Raw genomic sequence first — 24,091 nt, forward strand, 5'->3', positions numbered from 1 at the left:
CTTCAGCACTGGCAGTGTGGCTACAGCACCTTTCACTCCTTTAGAGCCTGCATTTCCAGGCCTTCCTCCCCCGCCTGGAGCCCCCTTGAAGAACTCAGCCCCTAGGGACGAACAGAAATACAGTAAAAAGTCATTTTAGAAACAAAGAAACAAACACTGACACTGATAAATAAGTAAACAAAGGGAAATAATATAAGATATTAATAGCCTTAGTTTAAAATACAATAGTCAGTCAGTCACTCACATGTTCCTTTAGGTCCTTGAGGGCCCCTGGCCCCTGGGCGTCCATGGATGCCTGGGGGTCCTGCACTGACAGCAGGCATCCCTGCTTCCCCTTGTTGGCCCTTCTCTCCTTGCTCGCCTTTTATACCAAATGGCCCGAAGAATTCATACACTGACGGACGCAAAAGAAAATTTAAATATTATTTTTGGCCCATGGGTAAAACGGTTGATCCTGATCAATTTAAATCAGTCTTTAACCGAATATTTACTTCATACTTACTACTTCAGGTTATTCTGTCATTATGTTTTTTCACTACTATATCTACTGCATCTATTCAGCATCTATTGCATGTCTGTCCGTCCTTGAAAAGGGATCCCTCATCTGTTCCTGTGCTTAAGTTTTTTATGCATTTTTCCCCATTAAAGAATTTAGCTGACTTTTCCCTTATTTGAGTCAAAGCATAGAACACCCGATATGTTCTGCAGACTCTTAATCCATCTGATTTTGGGATTTTGGGATTTATGAATGAAATTGACTTCTGTGGACAAAAGTTTGGGGGAATCTGTTTGTTCAGCCTCAGTTGACAGACCTTGTTGCTGTGTATAAGAGGCAGGATATCCCGGGGGTCCAGGGGGGCCTTGATCTCCTACTGGGCCCCTCTCTCCTTGTTGACCCTGTTCACCAGGGGGACCAGGAGGACCAGCTTATCAAGTCAAAGGAAATAGAAGAAACATGTTGTTAGCATCTGTGCAACAGGTGACATCAGCTGCTTTAATCCATTTTTATGCAGGTGTCTAGGAGATTATTTATGAAGGATTATTAAGCATTTCTAACTGTGTTAGCTTCATTTGAATATACTGTAATAATAATATTGAATGTTATGTTTGTTATAGTACTGACTTTCAAATGAATTAGACTATTCAATATCTGTCACTACACATTAATGTAATCCCAACCAATCAATTTTCAGTCATTACTCTTGGTTCAACCAGTTGCCACCCTGCACCACCTGCTCCGCATCCTGTCATATGTCATCATCCACGCAGGATAAGAAGCTCCATTCTCCCTCAGGTTCACTGAGCCTATGCTATGACTTTTAATAACCCCCATCAGGTCCATATTTATTTTGAACACTTGTGTGAGCCGCTTAAGCTGAACTTTTGTAATGTCACAAGTTTCACTTCATGTAAGCAACAAGTTTATAAGAGTGCCTGTTAACATGGTCACACAGCAGGTGTCTGTCTGTTTCCCTCTTTTGTGTCGGCTGATTATTTGACTGTTTTTCTGGTAGTGATCAATTTACCATCTGAGGACGAAGGCCAATGGCTTCCAGATGAAATCAGATCTCCTGGGTCACCCCTGACTCCCTGAAACACAAACTTAATGTCAGTCTTTGTGAGTCAGAGGTCGCAGTTTCACTTATTATTTTAATGTGAATCTTGCGTACAAAGATCATATGTAACTACATGAGATCACATGCTGGATGTGGACACATTGCTAGAAAATAACCACCATACATATCCTGTTGTTGTAATCTGTATCTGTTTTATCAATATCTTGTTCTACTTTTAATCTCTGATCTTGTTTCCTACTCTGTTTAATTTTAATATTGGATCTTGTTTCCTTCTCTATGTAATTTTCAAAACTGATTTTGAAAATCAGATATTAGTGTGAGCAAAAATTTTGTGAGTGAGATAGCATCACATAAACATAAGCATGTTAATTATAACATTTCCTAAAATAACTGACTATACAAAGCCCTGTGTTAAACAGTCTGTTCAGATCACTGTTCTTAACACACATGTACATATAAGTATACAGGTGGAAACACCGATACAAGAACCACATAAACTTTAGCTACTGGATTTACTAAACAAAGAAAAAAAACACTGTCTTAAAATATCTTTGTTTTCTACTTTTGTTTCCCCCTGAACACGTTTACAGGCTGTTAAACCACGTTGTTCTAAACTGGCTGAGGCTAAGTAATGTTAATACTAAGTGAAATATTCAAACTGACTTCAATTCAAACTTTTTACGGCTGCATAATTTCATCAAATAGAAATATTCCAGATATATTGTGCATCGTTTTACACATATTTACAATAAATTCAGTTTGACACAACTGGTGTCTTTGGAAACATTGGGATCTCCACTAGAAGTTAAAATAAGTTGTGGGTTTGAAAAATATTTCTTTCAACATATTTTTGTCGATCAGTTTGAAAAAGGTTTAGATGCAAAATCAGTGATCAGGGATCACAATCAGCTGCACTCTCACTTTATGTCCATCTCTGCCGTTTGGTCCCGCTTCACCAGGATCCCCCTGAACAAGAGTTGTAATCATCAAGTTATAAAAATTTTACTCAAATTTGATTATACAACAATTATACAACTCTCATCTTTCACACAAACATACCCTTGGTCCAGGAATCCCATCAGCACCAGGTGGACCCTAGAAACAACATCAAAAGCAGAGTGTGAAACTTAACATATGGATAGAGCCAAACAAGTCATCATCAGCTCCTCAGATCTTAAATCACAAGTACCAGTCCCACAGAATATTCAAAATATTCCATTACATGTAAAAGGACAAGGCTTTTCAGAAATGTGTAGAAAATTGACTGCACTAACCCTTGATCCAGGGAATCCCATTACACCAGTTTCTCCTCTGTTGTACGCCTGAAATTAACCGACCAAGAGAAAAGATCAGTGACATGCTGACGTGTGAATGTACAGTATGTTTGCACGTGCATTGTCGTCAATGAGTGATCAAATACCGAATCTCCCATTTCTCCCTTCAGACCTCGTTCACCAGGATGTCCCTAAAATAAAGACAGTGGAATATTTTTGTGGTACATGGATTGTTTGTAACACTTCAATTTATAATTCTTATTTTAGCGACCATGATTGAATGTCATTACAGCAGGGCAATGAAAAAAGATGAGCACATGTTGCAGAAGTACCAACCGGGGGTCCGTAGGGGGACAGAGTAAGTGGATGAGTAGAGTTTCCTGGGTGCCCTGGTGGTCCTATGTCCCCCTGTGGTGTAGGAAGTGCAACAATGGTTGTCAGTTACTGACACAATATTAATAATAATGATTTTAAATTATGATTCATGATTTGACTGATTTTATGAGCTTATCATATAATCTTTTTTGTAAAATCTGCAGCTGTCAGATAAATGTAGGGGAGTAAAAAATACAATATGACAATAAGTATGATTCAGGATTTTTCATGCAACAACTGACTAATAGATATTAACAATGCATGGGACAAACACTCACTTGGTCTCCTTTGGTTCCCTTAATCACTTTGGTCATAGTGCCCTGCCCAGGAAAAACAAAAAACACCTGAAGTTGCTAACAGTTGCCTAAAGTCATGTTCCTATTTGCTACAGTTTACATGCTTGACAAGGTATAAGATAATGTTTTATGCAGTATAAATACAGAGTCATATAACAAAATTGTATTATATTTTATTGTTGTTACATTACCTTCGGTCCTCTGGGACCTGGAGGCCCTGGGGGACCCTTGCAAAAGACAAAAAACAGGATCAGATTAGGACTTTGTATCATAATAGATTAGGCTTCACAACCTAAACAAATGGGCTCACATTCACATGCACACACTTACCTTTGGTCCTGGGAAGCCTTGGTTACCCGGCCGTCCTGGATTTCCTGGCGGCCCCTGACAAAAATGAAATGAGAGACAGTCGATGGGAAAGACTGCAACTGGGGAAAAGTAAGTTTGAGATGACTAACTGAATCGAATTTGTCTTACAAATATTCCATGGATCCCTGGCGTGCCTGGATCTCCCTGTGGATGGATATTCAAAGATTTGTGAAGTTAATCAGATCTATATGATGTTGTTGCAGCTTTATCATGGTATAAGTGTAATTTTATAGAGCAAGGTGTCCCTCAGGACAAAAGTGATGTCTTCCTCACCCTGAAACGCTCCATGTACACACTCAGCTCCAGGGAGTCTCCCTTCTCTCCCTTCCTGCCTGGTTGTCCCTTAGAAATGGAAACGAAAGGACAGAGAATAATGATCAGGAAGTTAAACTTGTATGTATTATACAAATCTTTATCCAGACAGGTTTGGCGTAACACTTACAGGAAAACCAGGTGAGCCATTATAACCAGTTTGTCCTGGGAACCCTGCGTCTCCGTGCGTCCCATTACATCCGTCTGCACCTGGCTTCCCCCTGGGCCCAGCCTGTCCTGGGTGGCCCTGCAGAGCAAACATCAAATCAAAACAGTCAAAACACATCACACGTAGGATCAATACTCTGTCAACACACAGCGAGCTTCCACTGCTTTCATCCAGACTGATGGATGATGAACTTACGGGTATTCCATCGTTGCCAGAAAACCCAGGAACGCCTGTCATTCCCTGTGAAGCAACAAGAATCAGACATTAAAAAAAGAGTTGTAACTGTAATCATTTTCTAACAATTTTTTTAGTAAAAAGAGAAGGATATTTTACCACATTTCCTTTAGGACCTATGATGCCACCACGGCCGAGGTCACCTTTTTGCCCCTTCTGTCCTTGGATGCCTGGATCACCTTGTCTTCCTGGAGGCCCCTGTTGACCCTGAGGACCAACTGGCCCAGGGTGACCCTGAAATTGGGGAGGTAAAAAGATTAATAATGTCGTGAGTGTTAGAAGTTTAACCTGGGATGACAAAAAATGTAAACTTATCTGTTAAAACAGAGGGATTAGACGAGAAGATTTGAGGATAAGTGTTATCAAGAATTTAGAAGAAAAGCATCACAACAATGCAAAAAGAGGCGTGACAAGACTCAGTAAAAAAAATAGGAAGCATTTCCCACATTTTTACATGGATTTTTTTCATTTGATTGCCTGTTTGCATCACAAGGGGGAGTCGTACACTTTTCTTTTTCTAGGAAAAGCCTCTCCTTCAATGCTCCTCGCTCTCTACAGCCACCCAGTGGTCAACAGCGAGAGCTGCAGGAAGACAGGCTGAGGGCCTTAAAAAGCCAGAGAAGAAATTGAAGACCTAAAGAAAACATTTCAGTACTACTGGACTGAGTTTGAGTTCTTTTCAATGTTTTGGCGACAGAACAAGCAGCTGAAATCTAGAGATTCTGACACACTATTTACTTATATAATATTCTCACTCATAGTGACCAAGCTAAATTTAAAGGCTGTTCAAAGGGCTGTTCAGAGAGAGTTTTAATCGCCGACTCTTTGAATCGGCAGACAGTCCCCTAATCTAAAAGCTAAATATAACTATTTGATTATGATAGTCAGAGTGCTGAAAGAAAGAAGACAGGCTGGCAGATAGGAAGAAAGGAAAATGTGAGTCCAGCAGTGGAAGAAGAATGTGTCTGTTCTCCAAGCCATACCTCTGCTGCATCTTTAAACATTTCATTTTAATCTCCTAATAGCGTCTCCTGTTCGCCAGAATTGCCGCTGTATTTGGACAAAGATAACAGCAGGATACAAAAAGCGAACGCACAAGAATCCTGAATATCGAGTACATGTTCAGTGGAAGTGGGGTATGTGAGGACAGGGAGCTTCAACTAAAAGGTCAGGTAGAATAACAGGTGCTTTAAACACACGCACACGTCACCCAGTGTTTCTAGGTTGTTGTTACTGTCATTCACATGGTTGGGGGAGATGCTCGAGGTGGGGTAGAAAGTAGATGAACGCTGGAGGAGGGACAGTACTTACAAGGGTAAAAAAATAAAAAAATAAAAATGAACACGTGAGAATGAAGATACCATGGGAATTTGGTGTGTTTGTATGGTCTGGCAGTTCATGGGGTCAATAAGTGATGACTTCTGAGTTTTGGGGGCCTCATAGTGTTCCTGTGAGAACCAACAAACACAGTGATGTTGTTTGTCCCCAGACAGAGATGCTCTGGGCTTTGTTATATGGAGCTTGAGCCAAGGGTCTCAAAGGAATTGATAAAAGTGCAGGGAGCCTAAACAATGTCAAATAAAAATTCAAACAAGCTGACAGACACATCAGATGCAGATAGTGTGAGATAAATTACTCGTATAAATGATGTTTAGATGCTTGAACACTTGTAAATGCAGCCTGTGTGCATCCTGTGTGTGTGTGTGTTGTCTATGGGTGGCTTTTTTGGAACAGGAGGTGCGTGTGTTTTGTCTCTGCTTCAATCTCCAGCAGCTGTTGCGTACAGAGCAGACCACAGATACAGTCCTGTCAAAACAACTTAAACTCCACACCAATAACAGTGTTATATGGTCTGTGTTGTGATTTTTTTTTACATTTACAAATGAAAAAAAGCCAGAGGACCGGGTTGATTGGGCAATCAGAGATTCAGCCATGATATGATAACATCAGTATATCTTGCTCATAATGGCAATAGACATAGCTACTGGTTATTCTGTGAAAGTTATTTATGATAAATGATGGTGTTTAATCTTTAATCTTGGTACATAACTGAAGAAAAAAACGACCTTAAGATGGAAAATTCTGTACTGATTCACAGTATTATGGCGTGTTTTCAGTGTTCACAGAGTTTTAAAGACAACTGAGCTGAAGCAGTGTGTGCCAGAGCCAGGCTGCAGGTGGTCTTGTTTAAAACAAGACTTGAGTTTTGTAGGTCTAAAACTTGAGAACTGGACGACATAAGATTTTGACCTGATGACGGTGCTAGTCCCTCGATAAAAAGTTAGGTTCTGTACCACATTTAAATTCGGCGATTCATCTGACAGATGTTGAGATAAGCCACAAATGTCGACGGAACCATGAATGTCTGTTCAAAACATTTTGTGTCAATTCATATTGTAGATGTGAAGATATTTCAAAGGATACGTGAAATAACCTAAAAACTTTAACCTGCTGTTTGGTGCTAGAGGAAAAGTCAGGATATCAATGTTGTCAGTAGAGATCACTGTCTGAGGACCATCAATGTTAGTACTACATTTCACGGCAAACCATCCACTAGTTGCTGTCATATTTCAGTCTGGATCAAAGTGATGGATCTACAGACCAGCTGAGCCATGCCCCTTGTGTTGTTAAAACTGCACAATAATCAAAATGTCAAAACAGTAATAAATTAGCAGAACCGTGGCTAACCACAAAACAGTGGGTCGGTGGTTCAGAGTCCAAAAACAACATTTCAACATCCCTGACTGTGGTGAGAAGGACATGTCACAACGCTGATGCCAGAGTATCCGACAACAAACGTATGTAGGAGAGAGTGATTCCCAATCCTCTTCATCATTAAATACGGATTCTTTATTGTTACATAGCAAAAGCAATATAGTCCGAATTCATAATTTGCACCTTCCTGTCAGGATTATAAATGTCATTTGACATTTAGTTCAGATCTGGAAAAAAAAAACTGCCACCTGTTTCCTTTGTATAAACCCCTCATGCTCTCATTGTTATGGTGGAAAAAAGGCCCTCAGGCACATGAAGTAAGGTGAACTCAGCCCACACACCCCAACTGTTGTAAATCATACTCATAAAGAGGATATTAATCAAGCTGAGTAATTGTTTGAAGACAAATGGTTCTGTCAAAGGAACAATTTTACAATAATTCAGGGGGAGAAGCAAAATATACATTAACAGAGGGGATGAGATGAGTGAGCTGGAATGGTTTTGTAATTCAAAAGTGTGTGTGTGTGTGTGTGTGTGTGTGTGTGTGTGTGTGTGTGTGTGTGTGTGTGTGTGTGTGTGTGTGTGTGAGAGAGAGAGATCCTTGTCTGCGAGGTACATTATGTGCAGTGCTGACTATCTTTCTGCATGGCTTAAACACAGGCCTGATAAATACAAGCCTCTTCTTATAGCTGATAACGGGAGAGATGTTGTGCATACTTGTGTTGTCTTACAGCAAACAACAGCTACAATGCTGAATCTACTGTAAACACTCAAAAATAAAAAGGTATAGCAGTGACTTTGGATCCCACATAAAAGCACAAAGTACAAGTAGTTCCTCATAGGTTTAGGTATACAAGTGTACCGTTTTGGTCCCAGAGATAGTTAAGGCACTATAATAACAGGGGCCTAGCCCTTGCACACCACCACATTGATTTGGGTTCAGCCCCGGACAGCAGGGCTTCTGGCTAGACCCTTTCAAATAAAGTGAGTTATTCGGTGGGAAGCCAGTGAGGGATCACTTTAGTATATCAACCAGAAACTTGTTTCTGTGAGTTTGTTTAACCTGTGTCCAGGTGAAGAGGGGGAGCCACCACCAAGAAGGTGTAACTGTCTGATCCACACAGAAGGAAAAGTGAAACTATAAGACTTGGTAGAAATGGTGAGGATACAAAAATGGACATCCAGTAGGAAATCCTTTTGACATCCTTATGTACTACATAAAATACAAGTCCGCTCTCTCTCTCTCTCTCTCTATCTTCTGCCAGGTGTGCAGAGGTGACAGAGCAGGCAGCATCTGAACTTCTCTTTCGAGCTCTGTATTTCTTATTTTCCTTTCTTGTGTAAAACTCAGTGCCATGAATGGCTCCCAGATTTTTTTTGCCTTTCGCCGTGGTTGGACGCCATGTTTCTAATTCGTTTCAAGCATACTCAAAGCTTAAGTATGTCTAAATCAAACCGAACAGACCTTTTCCATATAGCATACTGTAGCCTGTTGTTCCATTGCAACTCATCGTCCTCCTCCTCCTCTATTCTCTCCTGTCCTCCGCACTCTTTAATTACCAGTCCTCTACAGCTTGACTTCCGTCATACCTCTACACTCCCCATTCTTTTCTTCTCACACTACTTCCACACAGGGTTTCCTCCCCAAAATCTGAGGAGTTCTTACATCCCTTTGCATCCGTTCTAATCCCCCTTTTTCTGTCTGTATTCTTTCCCTTCCTGCCTCTGCAAAGAGTGACCAGCCAGGAACAGTCTATGTGGGGTGGGGAAATGAAATATAAAGTTGGAACAGTAAACCAATCCACAAGAGATTGCAAAAAAGCACAGGGAGAGGCATGAAAGTGTCATCTAACCACTAGACATCTGAAAATGAAAGACTTTTGAGTTTTGATAAAGCAGCAGGTGGATGGACATGTGGCAGAAACCGTATGACTGGCCCAGACAGTATGCAGGGTGAGTGCAGACAAGAAAAGGAAAGCGTACAGCTTGGGGCAATAAAAGTTTGAGCCCATGGAAACGGACAACCTGACATGTAGATCAGAGGAAGCTGATTGATCTTCAAACATACATACCTTGAATTCACTAAAGGACACTGAACTAACAAACATGCATGTCTGCTTAGGTCTGAGTTCCTCTCTGTCTTTGAAGAAAAGGTCACGACTTCACCAGATTATGAAGCTCAGGAGACATGTGCCGCCCTCTGTCCTTTTCGGTAACTGTAGCTGTCTGTGCTCCTTTATTTTTCTTTCCGACACAGCCGGCTCACGTCATACCTTCAGCCTCATGTCTCGTGAGCTTCATAATGAGATACGATGAGCCATCAATCAGCAGTCGAATCTACTGAAGTCACAGGGGGACGAGAAGGAAATGAGGCAGGCAGAGGCTCGATCGCAGCCGACCAATACTCTCCACAACTTCTGATTGAACTTTTGAACCTAGGTGTTGTAGGTTTTGGAGTCAAGCCAATTTAATTTACTGTATACAGCCACAAAAAAATGCAAATCTGTATCAGATGGCCCTGCAATGCACAATGTATGACATCATCAGTCCTTTTAGGTCTTCAATTTAAATAAGGAAAAATAGTTAATTGTTACATTTTGGGATTATGGACTGTTGGTTGGATTGAAGACCTCAACGTGGACTTGGACTGAATGATGAACCATTTTTGGAAATAATTCACATAATAATTCATAATAAAAATAAGACCTAAATTAAGTTAAAAGAGCCATAGGTTAAGAGTTTAGAGGCAATTATATGAACTGAGTTTAATTTTTCACTGTAACCTTTTATATTAATCTGTAACACATATTTCTCTGTTTTACAGTACGTGTGTCTTGTCTTGATACAGTATTATTATTATTTTTTCTTCTTAAGTCCATTGTTTCATGTTATTTATGCCCAAAATCACCCACACCCTCTTATCCACACACCCTGCTAGACTGGTTGCTGTTTATAGTAATTATTACTGGTACTACAATGCTGAATCAATAACACTGGTCACATCGCTGGCAACAGAGGAAACATGGAATCATGCCTGCCTGTAAACAGTCACGAACACACACACACACACAGACAGATCTGGAGATTAGCTTTTATGATGTAAATTGTGTGATGTGTGTGTGTGTGTGTGTGTGTGTGTGTGTGTGTGTGTGTGTGTGTGTGTGTGTGTGAGACTGTTTAAAGGCAGGCATGATTCCATGTTTCCACTGTTGCCACAGTCATTACACCATGAGACTGTGTAAACTGTCTAAGGAAGTTGTGCATTTTAGATGAGAGATTAATTTTCAGACTGACAACAATGAGTTTTTCAAAAATTATACATTCCTGGAATTTGAATAGCTTTCATGGGTGTGTTTCAGAGTTAGAATGATAGTGGTCACTTCCCTTTACAACACCCATTTAAGGTCTCAGCCCCAGACAAATGCTGTGGGAAGGTAAAATCAGTAAACTTCACACAGTCAGACAAATAACAGGGACTGAAAAACAGACAGGTGAAAGAGAGGTATGTGTCAGGAGGAAAAAAAACTGACTGAAATTACAAGATTGAATTACAAAATTATAGAAAAGTGGAGACAAACATCAGTAAAACAAAAGGATGACTGAATATGCACTGCAAAGCAGCGCTGGTCATACTGGTCTGACAACTGGTGTTTGCTTTTTATCTGATCACTTGTCACCTCATTTATGGGGCATAAACCACAATGCACACACACAGACACACACACACCAGCTACAGTAGGTGAACAAAGTGACTGAGGTGTGGGCTGATGGGATGCCGACAGGGCAAAAATGTTAACCTGTTTTTCATTCTAGAACAAGACAAGGGCAAAAGAAAGGTTAGGATAGCGGACACACAGCAGGTAAACGTAAGATCTTACTGCTGTTTTTCTGGCTATTCCTCTACCACAGCTTTTATTTCTTTTTTTTTTTTTCCCAAGGAGCAACTCTTTCTGTCATATATCATACACGTCGCTGACAATGAGATGTCCCAGCTCCATCTGTTGCAGCTGTAGGAATGTGTGAGGAGGATTTTGGACACTCTCCTCCGGTTCGACTTGACAAGTGAGAGTCCAGATGAGGAGAGAGCTGGTGCCCGCTGAACAGCTGAGGTCTACACTTGATTTCAACCAAATCTCTACATTAAACAAGGCACTGAACGCTGTGGTGCTGCAAGGTGGAAGGTGACTTTACAGTTATATAATAAGAGGTTCAGGTGCGAGATTGGGATTGTTGGACATTCAAGATTAAAGGGTCAGTTCGCCTAAATTACACAAGGAACATATTTTCGCACATACATAGCTCTTATTGTGCAGGTGTTTGTTACATTTAAAAATTAAACAGCTCCATCGTTCTAGAAACATTGTCCGTGTTACTTTAGAAAAACAACAAACATGCTCTCAACAGTTTTCACTGGGGCTATCGCTTCAGCAGCGAACAGCTCCAACAAAAACTGTTCACACTGAGACCTGTGGATTGTAAATCTAAATCTTTATTTAAAAAGAAAATCTAAACAAACACATGCCAATGTGGAAGTATGTGTAGTTTCTAAGTTCAATTGGGCTTTCACTTCACTACAGCACTTAATCTAAGTATGGCCTTCGTGACATCTCACCCTTATCAAGAAATCTCTGAGAAAATCCCTGCTCTTCACACTGTATAAAATGCAGTAACCATATTCCTCTCCCTGTGTGTATGTGGGTGTGTTTGCGTTTCTATTAAAAGTTCCCCTGTCTGACACCATAAATTTCATCTGGGCCCAGACTGTCCCCTGGGGTGGATGGTCTGAGAGCGACCCACTAAGAACAGGATGGGAACACACAGCCCAGTGCGCAAACCTCTGACCTCAGAGAGGAATAATATAAATCAATAAACAACTGGTCGGAAGCTCCCCGTGTTATTCTAGGTCTGTCTGTCTGGAAAAACCAGGAACTACAGAGGACATTCTGAGTTACTGATTAAAACTTTAATTTAAAGATAAAGACAGACAAGAGAGATAGGAGGTTTGATAAATCACGGGAAAATATTGGGTCTTGGAAGCAACTATTAAAACAGTCAAGATCTTAACATCCCCTACATGTTTTACATTTTCTTGGATTAAACCCTTTCTGTTTCCTACTTGTCTTGTCATGTAGCTCCATCATAAGGACAGGATAATGTTTGATTTTGTAGACTATATTTAGTCCATGACTGATACCCCCTATCCTCAGGACACACACGCACGCAGGCACACGCACACACACACACACACACACACACACACACACACACACTAGCTGTTTTAAAAACCTTCATTCACATATAAACTGGGCTTCCATGCCTGTTTTCCATGGATATTCAACTCTGTATTTCCAAAGCTAACACCTACAGTCTCACGTGGCTTGCCCTTCTGCTGGTTGTATATACTGTATCTCTTCAGAAAGAACACCGGAATCTAAACAGAAGGTGATGCTGTTAGGGAGGACTGATGCCATGTGAACTTTATCCTGTGATGTCACCAGTGTGGGACAGGGAGCTGAGAGTCCCGTACCGCCACAGCAGCGTCTACAGACTAGAGTGGGTGCTTCTACATTCACACAACACTCAGTCATGTAAACTCCTCCTAATACACTTAAACTCCTGGTGAGTGTCTCCGTGAGCTGCCTCCTGGAGGAATGCAAACTGAAGAGTATTTATAGTATATATCAAACTTTATTTATGCAGCACCTTTCATACAAGTTGGATGAAAGTCGAAGTGCTTTACAAGTGACAAATGCACATAAGATTTAAAGGATATTATAGCAATTGTAAAACACTATATAAAAGCCAATATTTTAAGCTTCTCTCAATTCCTTTGGAGGCTGATCCAATGGCTTTGGAACATTTTTGGAACAGCTAAAATCAAAGAACCAGAGGATCTCAGGGGCCTTCCTGGTTTTAAGATAGGTGTAATATGTGTTGTCCTTCTGGTCTGTGCTCGTGCAGCAGAATTATGGATTAATTTGTAGCTGATTTATTGTATTCTTTGGTTGACCAGAAAGCACAGCATACGGTTGGCCGATCTTATCCACGAAAAAAAAGAGAGCTTGTGGGACAAGTTCAAGTTCTGCATAAACTTCTAAATCTCCGCATAACCAGCCAATCGCTGCATGAGGTGGAAGTAAGTGTTGGATTGTTCTGAACTGATCTGCTTCCTGCATACTCCAGAAGAAATAAGAGAAATAACTGAATCAAGATAATGATGGAAGAAAGAAGGAAGTAGATAAGAACAAATGAAGGAAGGAAAGGTGGTGTGAAAAGGGGAGGGAAAGATTGATTTAAGGAGGGAAGAAGGGGATAAAAGAAAGAGAAGAAGGAATGAATGAACCTGAGGAAAGAAAGATGTATAAAGGAAAAGGAGAGGAGAGTGAAAGAGGAAGAAATGTAGAAAAGAAGGAAATTAAGTAGAAATAAAGGAAGCAAGGACAGAAACAAGGAAGGAGAAGAAAGGTCCAGGAAGGCGAATGACAGCACGTGAACACTAAATGTCTCTCTGACTCCCACACTCGGGCTCGGACACTTCAGTGGATGCGGCCCCAACTGCTCTGTGACCGAGCTGAAATGTTTTTCTTGGACACATTTTTCTTGGACTCATTTCCTGAAGATCCGCATCCCTTCTACATGATGCCCCGGGGGGAAGCGGGGCTCAGCTCCCCAGAAGGAGTAGGGGGAATTAGGGGTTAGCGCTAGAGGCTTGAAGGGCTGGATGCCCTGAGGAGAGCTCAGGCAGAATAAATAAACATCTGTAGATGATGTTTAGATATCTATTAGAGTGTGTTTAGATCTCCTGCCTGTAGTCAGGGAGGTCAGCTCTCTGTTACCCCTGATGGGAAAAAAAAAAAAAGTCCTACTTCTGAAAATCCTTGATGACTGTGGCGGATCAGAGCAGAAATAAAACATACACTGAGAGTTTGAGAAAAAGCAACAAGGCCAAACAGGCTACAGGTAGAACAGGGACTTCAGTATCTGATGAGGAATTATCTGTGACAAAGATGAATTGCAGTGTTCCCATGGGAGCCAACCCTAGAGCCTGATTTGTGAAAACATCACTTGTACCCTCACGTTCTCCGCCGCACAATAACAAGTTCCTCTGACTCATCTGCTTAAAATGTCTCATGTGCAAAGAGAGAGATGAAGTAGATGGATAAAAACAGATGACATTCAGACAAACATAAGTCATTTGTTGTCACTTGCTTTATTTCTCAAGGAAGTCTGTTGCTCTCTGTTTAACTGCTCTTTGGCTGCTTTGCGCCGAGTTTACATTAGAATTAATGTGTTTAGACTGAGCTAATTTCTGCATGCGCATGTGTCATTTTCACTGAGCACGTGCACACGCATGTGCCAGAGATCTGACAGCATCCAGACCGGAGTGAGGGGGCTGCTGATGACCAGTGGTTGGACTGAAGTGTGTGTGTGTGTGTGTGTGTGTGTTTGTGTGTGTGTGTGTGTGTGTGTGAGAGAGAGTCTGCATGTGTATTGAGGGTGTGTGCTAAAGCTCAAGACTCAAGGGGGGGATCCCAGGCTGAGAACAGAACAGCTTGGACCTCCAGCTATCCCAGGGGTCTCTGGGGCCCGACACCTGTGCTATTGCCTCACGCTAGAGGAATGAGACGTCTCAAGTCTGTGGTCCAAGCACATGTGTGTCTAAACAGGCCACAGCTGCAGCTTGTGTGTGTGCATGTGTGTACATATGTGTGTGAGAAAGAGCGAGACATGGCGCACACTCTCAAATGAGGTGTTGCCCTCACCTCAGAGACTAACCACCTGTGTGCCTGTATTGGGTGTCAGTGTGTGTCTGAGTGTATGTCTGTGTGTAATGAGGCAATCATGGGTGTGCTGCCTCTATAATCCCACTGTTACATTTATCACTGCGCATTAATGTAGTTCCACCTTCCATATAGTGGATCACCCAGAGCGTAATGTCCTTCTGTTTACAAAAGCTCAATTTCCTCAACAAAGCTGTTCTCTGACACTGTACATCACACCCAAGGGCACAAAGGTATGTACATTGTATTATATATGGTGTGAAACAGTCTGAGAGGCAGCAGGAGCCATGGTCAAGTACAAGAAAGGAGTTATATATATATGGACATATTTTTTGTATTCTTTATTCAGATTTGCGATCTTGACCCAGCCTCTCAAATATGACGCTGTGTTTCTCCACTTTATTAATTTTCTCAAATTTCAGCTGGATATTGTGTATAAATATTATATGGTGTGTGACAACTGTCTTTGTCTGTTTGTTGTTTGTATTTATTGTCCTATCCATGAGTTTTATGCTTCCCTCTTAGCCAGGTCTCTCTTTAAACTTAGTGGGATTTTTTACCTGATTAAATATGGGAAAGTAAGTAAATAAATTAAAATGAATATACCTGTGTTATGGCCTGTTGTTTGGACAAAACTTAGTCATTATTGGGCTCTGAGAAACTGTCGATTAATCATTAATCTGTGAGGCTGTACTTTGCCACGGCAGAGTTTTAAGTTAAATGCTAACACCAGCATTCTTACATGTGCTTAGAGGCAATGTTAGCAGGTAATGTTTGGCTCTAACATTTGCCATGTAGCACTTAATAGAAAGTACAGCAGAGGCAGATGGAAATGTCATTAGATGTATTTGGTCATAAAGTGTTGGGATTTGGACCTGATGATGGCACCAGATTAAGGGATAAAGTGAGTTCATATTGAGTAGGACATGAATGTCTGCACCAAGGCACCATGGATATACATCCAATAGTTTCACTCTAAATCAAAAATGCCAAATCACCAGATCACCGAAGACACTAGGATGTATCTTCTGGGGACCATGGATATCTGTACCACACTTTATGGTTATCCATATATATATATATCCAATTGTTGTTGCAATGTTTTTGTCTTGACCAGAGTGGTGGACTGACTGACACAGCTTACTTGGTTGAAAACGATCAATAGATTAATCAACAATAAAAATAACTGTTAGTCGCAGCCCAAATAACTTTATGTACATAGCACCTTTCATAACACTATTACAAACTGCCTCACAAATGGTTTAAAAAAAAGAGAAAAAAAAAATGCAACACACAGCAATGGGAAAATCCAAGTTTGGAAAATGAGATTTATAGTCAAATACCCAGCTGTGATGTTGGCCCTGTTTGTGTGGACCTCAGCCAGTTACATTAGTGTTAGGGATACCCATGTAATCCTCAAGGTCTCTTTGTGCACCCTCTGACCCATCCAGCTGGCCTGGCCCACAGTCCAATTTTGCCAGCCTGATAGAGTTTTTCATTTTCCCACATGGGGATGCAAAACCCGCTGCCATTCCAGCTGCAATACACATTCCTGAATAGTTTGCAAGGGAGCAAATCAGGGTGAAGGTCCAAACATGTACTGTATATGGTTCATCAACTAAATGAATGGGGTGCGTGTCTCGAGTGTATGTGTAAGTTACATTACAATGACAGTGAGGCGCTGATGATGACACCTGAGGGCAGCTTTTTAAACTGTTTGACTTAATACCGCCTTCCGCCTATTAGTCACCTCTGTATTAGAGGATTCAGAGGAGTTCTAACTCAACTGTTTCCTCCTCAGACGGCTCCCCGATGTAGATTTCACCACAAGGCCTGATGGGGAACACATGCCGTTGCTGTGGAGACCCAAAACTACGGTCACATTTTTCCTACAGCCCTGAGGACCCTCGTTGTCGACCATAACATTCCCTGACTGCTGTCTGCAAATCAAATACAAACATCCCAACGGGTGAACAGCGTTAACACCTTATTTACAGAACTTTCCTATTCTGAGAAATACAGACTAGATTCACATGATTGATGTGGAAAACATGGTGTGTGTCTGTATGTGTTTTGCAGTGAGACGGAGAGGGAGATGGGCTGAACTGGCAACAGAAGGCGTCCACAGGAGAATAGTGAGGAAACAGCTCCAGCCTGTCTCAAGACATAAAAGGAGCTTATCACCATGTTTTCCAGTGAGTAGTGTGTATGTATGATTAATCCCATGGGGCAACAATCTCGCAGCCACGAAATAGAATATCTCAGGCTTATTACACTTAATTGGTTTGTCCTTGGTTACACCCACACCATGTGCTCTGCCTGATGACAGCACAGTCAGGTGTCTACCGCCCAAATACATACAAGGTCTCAGAAACACTGGACTACTGAATGACTGTATTGTCTAATCTGTTTTCCTGCTGTAAAATGGATAATGTGATGATGAAAGCATCAACGTCATCAAATGAAACTCTAGGACATAACGAGACAGAATCAAAGTTAAGATTGCCACTTCCTTTCACTTACAGGGTCTATGCTTTTAGGATGAGGTTGTTTGGCAAATATGTTGTATCATGCAACAAGTGGAGTGTAAAATGTCACAAAATGCAAAAAAAAGAGCAGGGCAGAGCTGCAAACATTAGGCGACACTCTAAAATGCTGGAAGTAGCTTCAAGAACTGGCTTCCACACAGTGGGGAAATCCAACACAGAGCATATATCAGTCCTGAAAGAGGCTTTAAAAACAAACAAAAAAAAAAACAAACAAAAAAAAAATCCCAAAACAAAACATAACCTGTAACCTCACAAAATTAGCTTTTGTTAGCTAGTATAATTAGCTAGCTGGTCTTGCATGCATCACTGGGTTAGCTGATAGCTTATCAGCCCGACATGTTGATGTTTATATCTTACATTAGAGCAGGCAAACACAGTGTTTAATCCATTCCTTATGCACTTTTTCCTCTTGTGTTTTTGGTTAAATTAAACGTTGCAGACCTCCAAACTTTGTTGATGTCTAGTATTGCTCTTTTTACCTACAGGCACATGTTAACATGGAGAGAAATCCACATCAACTTGACAGGCCTGCTATTCCTAGTTAAATTTGCTAAGATATGATGGAGGTTGTGGTGAATAGTCAATATTATGAGCGTGTGTATGTGTGTTTTAAAAAGAGATGCTCCTTTGTGCGCACCAACAATAGTCCCCTTGTTCCTAAACAGCACCCATCATCTTAAAATGTGAGAGTGAGCCACTTTTTATAGGCTCTTAAAGCCGGACCACAGCTGGGTGCAGGATGGCGGGTCAAAGTCGTCTTTGACAGTAACATAAAAAAAGAGAGAAAGGGATGGGGAAAAGAATTTCTTTTGATTATAGACACAGACGAAGATGTCATTAGAGAAATATGATGTGATCTTGTGACGTTCAGTTTCTGAGTTGTGAGGACAGTTTTTGTGTCTAAGAGCTGCACTGTAGTGTCAGCCAGCATGTCTATGAGGTTTGTCTTTCTGTAGTGTATCAAGGCAGCAAACTCCCACCCAAAAACATACATATTAAAACTGCTTTCATTAAAATGGGTGAGAAACTATGTATAATGTGAAAGGGGGCACTGATAGTGATAAACCAGCAGCAAATTATCACCAACTCTGCAGATCTCCTCAGCTCTATGGATTGCTGTTTCAGATCGTTTTCGTTTTATGGCGCATAGTTCACTACTTTCAGTGATGTTGTCAAAATGCTGCAGGCATCTGTTTTTGTTTTTTTTTTGCAAGCAGAAAGTACTGATTTAAAGAACATTTTAAACAGTTTTTTTCATGTTCTTTGTAACATTGTCAAAAACATATATTTATTACTATTATTTATATTATTATTGTGCTTATTATTGCTCTGCTCTGTGATCTGTGTGTGCAGTATGCATATAGTTCTGAGTCTAGGAGGAGCAGTGAAACCAAACAAACCGCATGAGGAATGTGAGGTGAGGAGATTTAACAAGCCAGTTACGAGTTTGTGTTTCATGACTTCAATGCCTCACCATAACTTTTAACAGCTTCACACAGTGGCTAAGATATCTTTAAAATCCCTGACCTGTGGCAACAGCTACCAATGATATTTCTCTCCATCCATCCTTCGCCTGGTTCTGTACATCTTTGTGCTGTATTAACACAAACAGCTGGTTAGTATCTGTTTGTCTATGCTCCTCCCCATATGTGTCCCACAATTTTGACACAGGATAAAACCAGCCTGGGATCCCCACTGAGTTCCTCTTTCCAACTATCTCATGAAAAGAAAATCCTCCCATCCAAGAGTTTTAGTGATAGCAGCAGGTTTGTAACTTCCCTCCCCTCCCTTCCACTCACACACACACGCACCATTTTTTCATCTTTACTCCACAGTTGGTATTTCTTCCTTGACAGGCATGGTCAGGGTCAGGGTCAGGGTCAGGGTCAGGGGAGGGCTCATGATTGCAGGTTTGGAATGAGGGGCTTAAAACTGCCATTACACATCATGCCTTTTACTGACATGTGAAGCTACAATGCAAACTGGCATGTTGATAGTGCCAGCAAATCAGATCACTAACTTATCAGTCCTCCTCTACTGTCAGACAATTAGTTTCCATCAGAGATGAATCCCATCTGATTTAACTGACAGCAGATGGAAATGTAGCTTTAATCAGAGGAGTTCAACCTGATTTAAGTTCAAGAGGTAGAAAGAGTTTATTTTAGTTTAGTGAGACAGTTTTCTGAAGGTTTGCTGAGGCCAAAATGTCTGGTTTGCATGCACATCACTACTGTAGGTGAAAAAGTCTTCAGGGAATAAGAAAATCCGTTTTGTCTTACCATGAATGTCATGCATTTGCAAGTTTACGGATTAGCTTTGACACAGTTTCATATATTGAAGGCTTGTAAAATGTCACAGTAAAAACACAGTATCTTCAACAGGCTCTTTGATCTTTTCTAACCCTGCAGCATTCCTCCTGGTGCTGATATCCTGTCCCTGAGGAGGCAGGAAAGTACATGATGGGCACTGGATTCAGAATGTAGGTATAGAGTTGTTTTCATGGAACAAGGAAATCTTTGCCATTTATAGCTACAGCACAAACACACAGACGATCTTGTTCCCACAAAAACAGAGACCGTCTATATTAAAAAAAGATCAGTGGACTGTCATTGTGCTCAGCTTCCTGGGACGTGTGTCATTTCCTGTCCTTCATCAGCTGTGGCGGCTTTTCCCATGGTGGAGAGGACAGGGTCTCTGCATCTGCATAGTGTTCAATCTTCACTTTTACCCACACCCGCATTATCTTTCTCTCCCTCACATATCCTCTCTGTCTTTCTCTCTCTATGTTTTTTTTTCTTTTTCTTTTTTTCTTTTTTTATTCTCTCCATGTCCACTGTACTGGACGCTACTGTTCTTTAATCCAAAGTTTCTTTTTCTCTATAAAACCCGGCGCCACCCCCTGTTTCTGAGAACTGAAGACGAAGAGACTCCCAGCAACAAAAGACAGCATTGATCTCCTAAACATGTTTTCTGGTGAGGACGGAGGGCACCTTGTTTTCAGTTTCTCGTGCTGCCCTTGTTTTTCATGATTTACAGACCACAAACTGATCTGTTTTTTTTTTTCCAGCACCTCATAACTTATAGCTCCACACTTGTGCCAACTCTGTTGTGTGATTACAGCTGTGCTCATGTTCCTCAGCTATAAAGTGCAGTCTTGTGAACTACTTCAGATGCTCTGTGCGCCTGGTTTATTCTCTCCTTATTCCATTCTAAGTGTGATTGTTCTGCCTTTTTTATCACCAATCTCAGGAGTCCAATCCACTAATAATGCAGAAGAACAATGAGGACCTTATGAGGTATGCTGTGGAGAGCTCGATATTTTTCTGCACGCCTTAAATGCACTCTCTGCCAGGGCAGTGGGTGGTAAGGCTGGAGAGTCCGCTTGCCAAATCTCTGCTCTCCCCCTAAAGCAGAAAACCCATGAAATTAATGTATTTAGTCGCCAGCAAACAATCCAGTTCATTCTTCCAGTCTCTCTCACACTTTCCGTCTCTCTGTCTCTGCCTGGATTTGTCTCCATTTTCACATCTCACTCTCTTTATTATTGTGACTATTTGAGGGAAATGAATCATTCATTCATGAACTACCTCGTACGACCCTCTTTCCATTGAAATATAATTCATTTCCACTTAACTGATTTTGTGGCCACTGGGCGTACTGTTACAAGTTTTTTTAAAGGAGTGATCTGTTAGTATTGCTATTGCTACAAGGCTAACGTTAGCATTAACAGCTGTTTACTTACCACTCTAGAGGAAATGTTGCGAGTTCATCATCAACCTTCTTTCCTTTACTCACCTGGAGCTGTCTCCAGAGGTGGAAAGCAACACGAATGTTAACTCTAAGTCTCTATCACGTCTTTTCTTCTGCTGAAGTTAGCATGCTAACCAGCTATCCCCAGCCCGTCTTGTCACTTTCCGATAGCGACTCACTGTAGCCACCAATCAGCCTTGAAGACGTAGTGCTGATCAAAGGGCGCATTATAACTTCTTCTATTATAAAGACAGCAATGGTTGACGCTCTTGTCGCTACAATCACGACCACCTGCTTCCGGTGAGATGGCGGCGTAATCTTACAAATAACCTCTTTAAAGTTATGGCAAATGTGTTACCAGATAGTTGTTTATATCCACATCCAGCAGACACAGAGCAACATTCGCATTCATTTGGAGTCATGTTTCCAGCCACCGGGTGAATGGGAGTCCAATATTCCTTCTCATCTTAGCCCTTTTTTGGTCTCCACCGACTCCTGAGGGAAATATTTGGCCCATGAGTTAGTTCACCAGCTAGTCACTAAGTGTGTCAATGGATTGTTTGGTGCTAAGCAGGCGGCCTACAGTGGGCTCTTGATGCTTTTTCGCAGGCGACGGCTGCTTGTTGCGGCTGAAAACAACGGTGATGAGAACTGTGGGAGTTAACCAAAACAGTAAAGTTGTGTGCAAGTAAACCAAAACAGTGAGCCAAAAGCCATTGAAATACACTGGAGATCTGAAGAGTTGCTGATGATTATCAGTGGGCTCATCACTACAGGACACACTGTTCATATACAAGTAGTCATTAGATTCACAGTTATTATAAGAACATTGATTCTTCTCCCTTACATGTCTCACGGTGGTGGACACAGTGACGATTCTGCTCCGACAACAGAATCCTTCTGCTTCCCAGAGCAGCCAAACCAAGATGCCGACATGACCACAGCCACCACTTACCCATTAACAACCATCACCTAATCACCACAGCTGTGTCAAGTCTCAACAAATCCAGGCAGCTGTGAAGGATCAAGTTTGACCCATTCAGTAAGGCATTCATCATCACGACTCTCATGAGGGTTAGATTTGGAAAAGCAGGAGATGGACATAAAGCAAGAGACAGGGATGAACACATCTGTGATAATCCATCTTAGTGTCCACTGCATTCACAAACAAGTACATCTGTTGGGTGATCCATATGGGTGGGTTGTGGGGATTTAGTTGGATCAAGTTATGTACTACACTCCTAGGCCTTGGGAGATAATGCATCAGACACCACAAGTGACAGACAAACAAAGACAAATTTATAATGCCTGGCTTCTCAGAACGATTATCTTACAGTAAGAAACATTGGAGTTTAAGAGCCAAATCAATGTGTGAGAGAAATTTGTGTTATCATTTCATCACTGAATGATCCAAATTGTTTCCTTGTCTTTCCTGGTCTGGCTGATGCAGAGAAGGAGTGATACGGGAAAGGAGGAAGAGAAAAGGTGGTCTGCTGACCCTGTCATCGGACCCCTGCATCCTTCAGATGTGGAATGTGGAACTTCCTCTCTCTCTGCGTGCTAATGGGGTTTCCTGCATCCACACTCAGCGTGCAGGTCGAAGGTCAGACCGACTGTACAGTTGGTCTGGTAAATTCTTATTGCATGCCAAAGTACAGTTGCTAAGCCGGTACTGTCTTCACCTTTGTATTTCTTATGAATGCCTCCCTCAGAGACTGTTCGTCTGGTAGGCAGGCTGTTTTATAAAAGTCAGTTTCAGTCCTTGAGTTTACCACATCACACAGCTGAACTGAGACATTTATAGTTCCCATGAGCACTTTAAAAGATAAGAGGAACAAAAAAAAATGGACATTTTTTCTGTGGAAAGTTTGTTTTTAAAATGTACAAAAGGAAACAAAACGAAATGTTTTGTATGCACGTGTGTTCTGTAGATCCCTGACTTTAACTTTGGTATTTTTAATATCATGTTTTTAGTGCAACTGCAGTTTTAGAAGAGGTTGTCACGGTGCTTTTATTTCCAACCTTGAAAAACAAATCTAAAAAATAATATGAAGATAAATTAAAAACTAGACCTGCAGGCAGGTATAACAGGGTCTTAGATCTTCGTTGGAAGTTGACCCAACCAAAAAGGCTCGTTGATATATTCTTCCCTGCTCAAAAGGCAAGAAGTACTATAGGTAAGTTCAGAGTGTAGCTGAGATTTTGGAGGTGTTTAAATCAGCTCCTCTACAGGAACGTGTAAGATTACCCAAAAACCACTCCTCTATGTCCGTATTTAAGGAATGTTTCATCCTTAAAAATTTGCATCATTTGCGGAAGAAATGAAAGTCTGTTTTTTTTTTCATCCCAAAACACATGTGGCCAATTGTTGTGGAAAGTGACGTTGACTGTCTGATTCTGAAAATTACAAAACTTTAAGGATGTGGAACCTCAGTCCATCTATCAGACAGCTATCTGCTGATCTGTGAGCACACGTCTGAAGCCTAAAGCAGTTTTAGTCGTGCAGAACGCCCCTCACTCACTCTAAGCTTGTTATCTCAGCATGTTTAGTCTGTCTCTGTGATTTAAAAACCCTGGCATCAGGTCGCTCTCTCTTTTTTTTTTCTTTTCTGTCTTTCATTGCTCTCCCTAAGGGATCTCCCACACTCCAGACACTCCCTCCATCTGACCTCCTCTTTTACAGAGGTTAA

The 24,091-nt window shown here is 41.2% G+C and overlaps 1 protein-coding gene across 2 annotated transcripts in view; it reads right to left on the reverse strand.

Annotated features, from left to right (window-relative positions):
• Nucleotides 1-24,091, reverse strand: part of col4a2 (collagen, type IV, alpha 2) — a 67,024-nt gene that overhangs the window by 22,290 nt on the left and 20,643 nt on the right. For both annotated transcript variants that reach the window (XM_056389713.1, XM_056389712.1), the window contains exons 5-21: nt 4,706-4,840; nt 4,568-4,612; nt 4,334-4,450; nt 4,165-4,233; nt 4,000-4,035; nt 3,853-3,906; nt 3,714-3,749; nt 3,505-3,546; nt 3,188-3,259; nt 2,998-3,042; nt 2,852-2,899; nt 2,637-2,672; nt 2,499-2,543; nt 1,527-1,590; nt 813-926; nt 245-394; nt 30-101 (exon numbers count right to left, since the gene is read on the reverse strand). In XM_056389713.1, coding sequence (XP_056245688.1) covers nt 30-101; nt 245-394; nt 813-926; nt 1,527-1,590; nt 2,499-2,543; nt 2,637-2,672; nt 2,852-2,899; nt 2,998-3,042; nt 3,188-3,259; nt 3,505-3,546; nt 3,714-3,749; nt 3,853-3,906; nt 4,000-4,035; nt 4,165-4,233; nt 4,334-4,450; nt 4,568-4,612; nt 4,706-4,840 — 1,180 coding nt within the window. The remainder of the gene's footprint in view (nt 1-29; nt 102-244; nt 395-812; nt 927-1,526; nt 1,591-2,498; nt 2,544-2,636; nt 2,673-2,851; nt 2,900-2,997; nt 3,043-3,187; nt 3,260-3,504; nt 3,547-3,713; nt 3,750-3,852; nt 3,907-3,999; nt 4,036-4,164; nt 4,234-4,333; nt 4,451-4,567; nt 4,613-4,705; nt 4,841-24,091) is intronic.

The sequence above is a fragment of the Seriola aureovittata genome, chromosome 11 (assembly GCF_021018895.1).
Source record: "Seriola aureovittata isolate HTS-2021-v1 ecotype China chromosome 11, ASM2101889v1, whole genome shotgun sequence".
NCBI lineage: Eukaryota > Metazoa > Chordata > Actinopteri > Carangiformes > Carangidae > Seriola > Seriola aureovittata.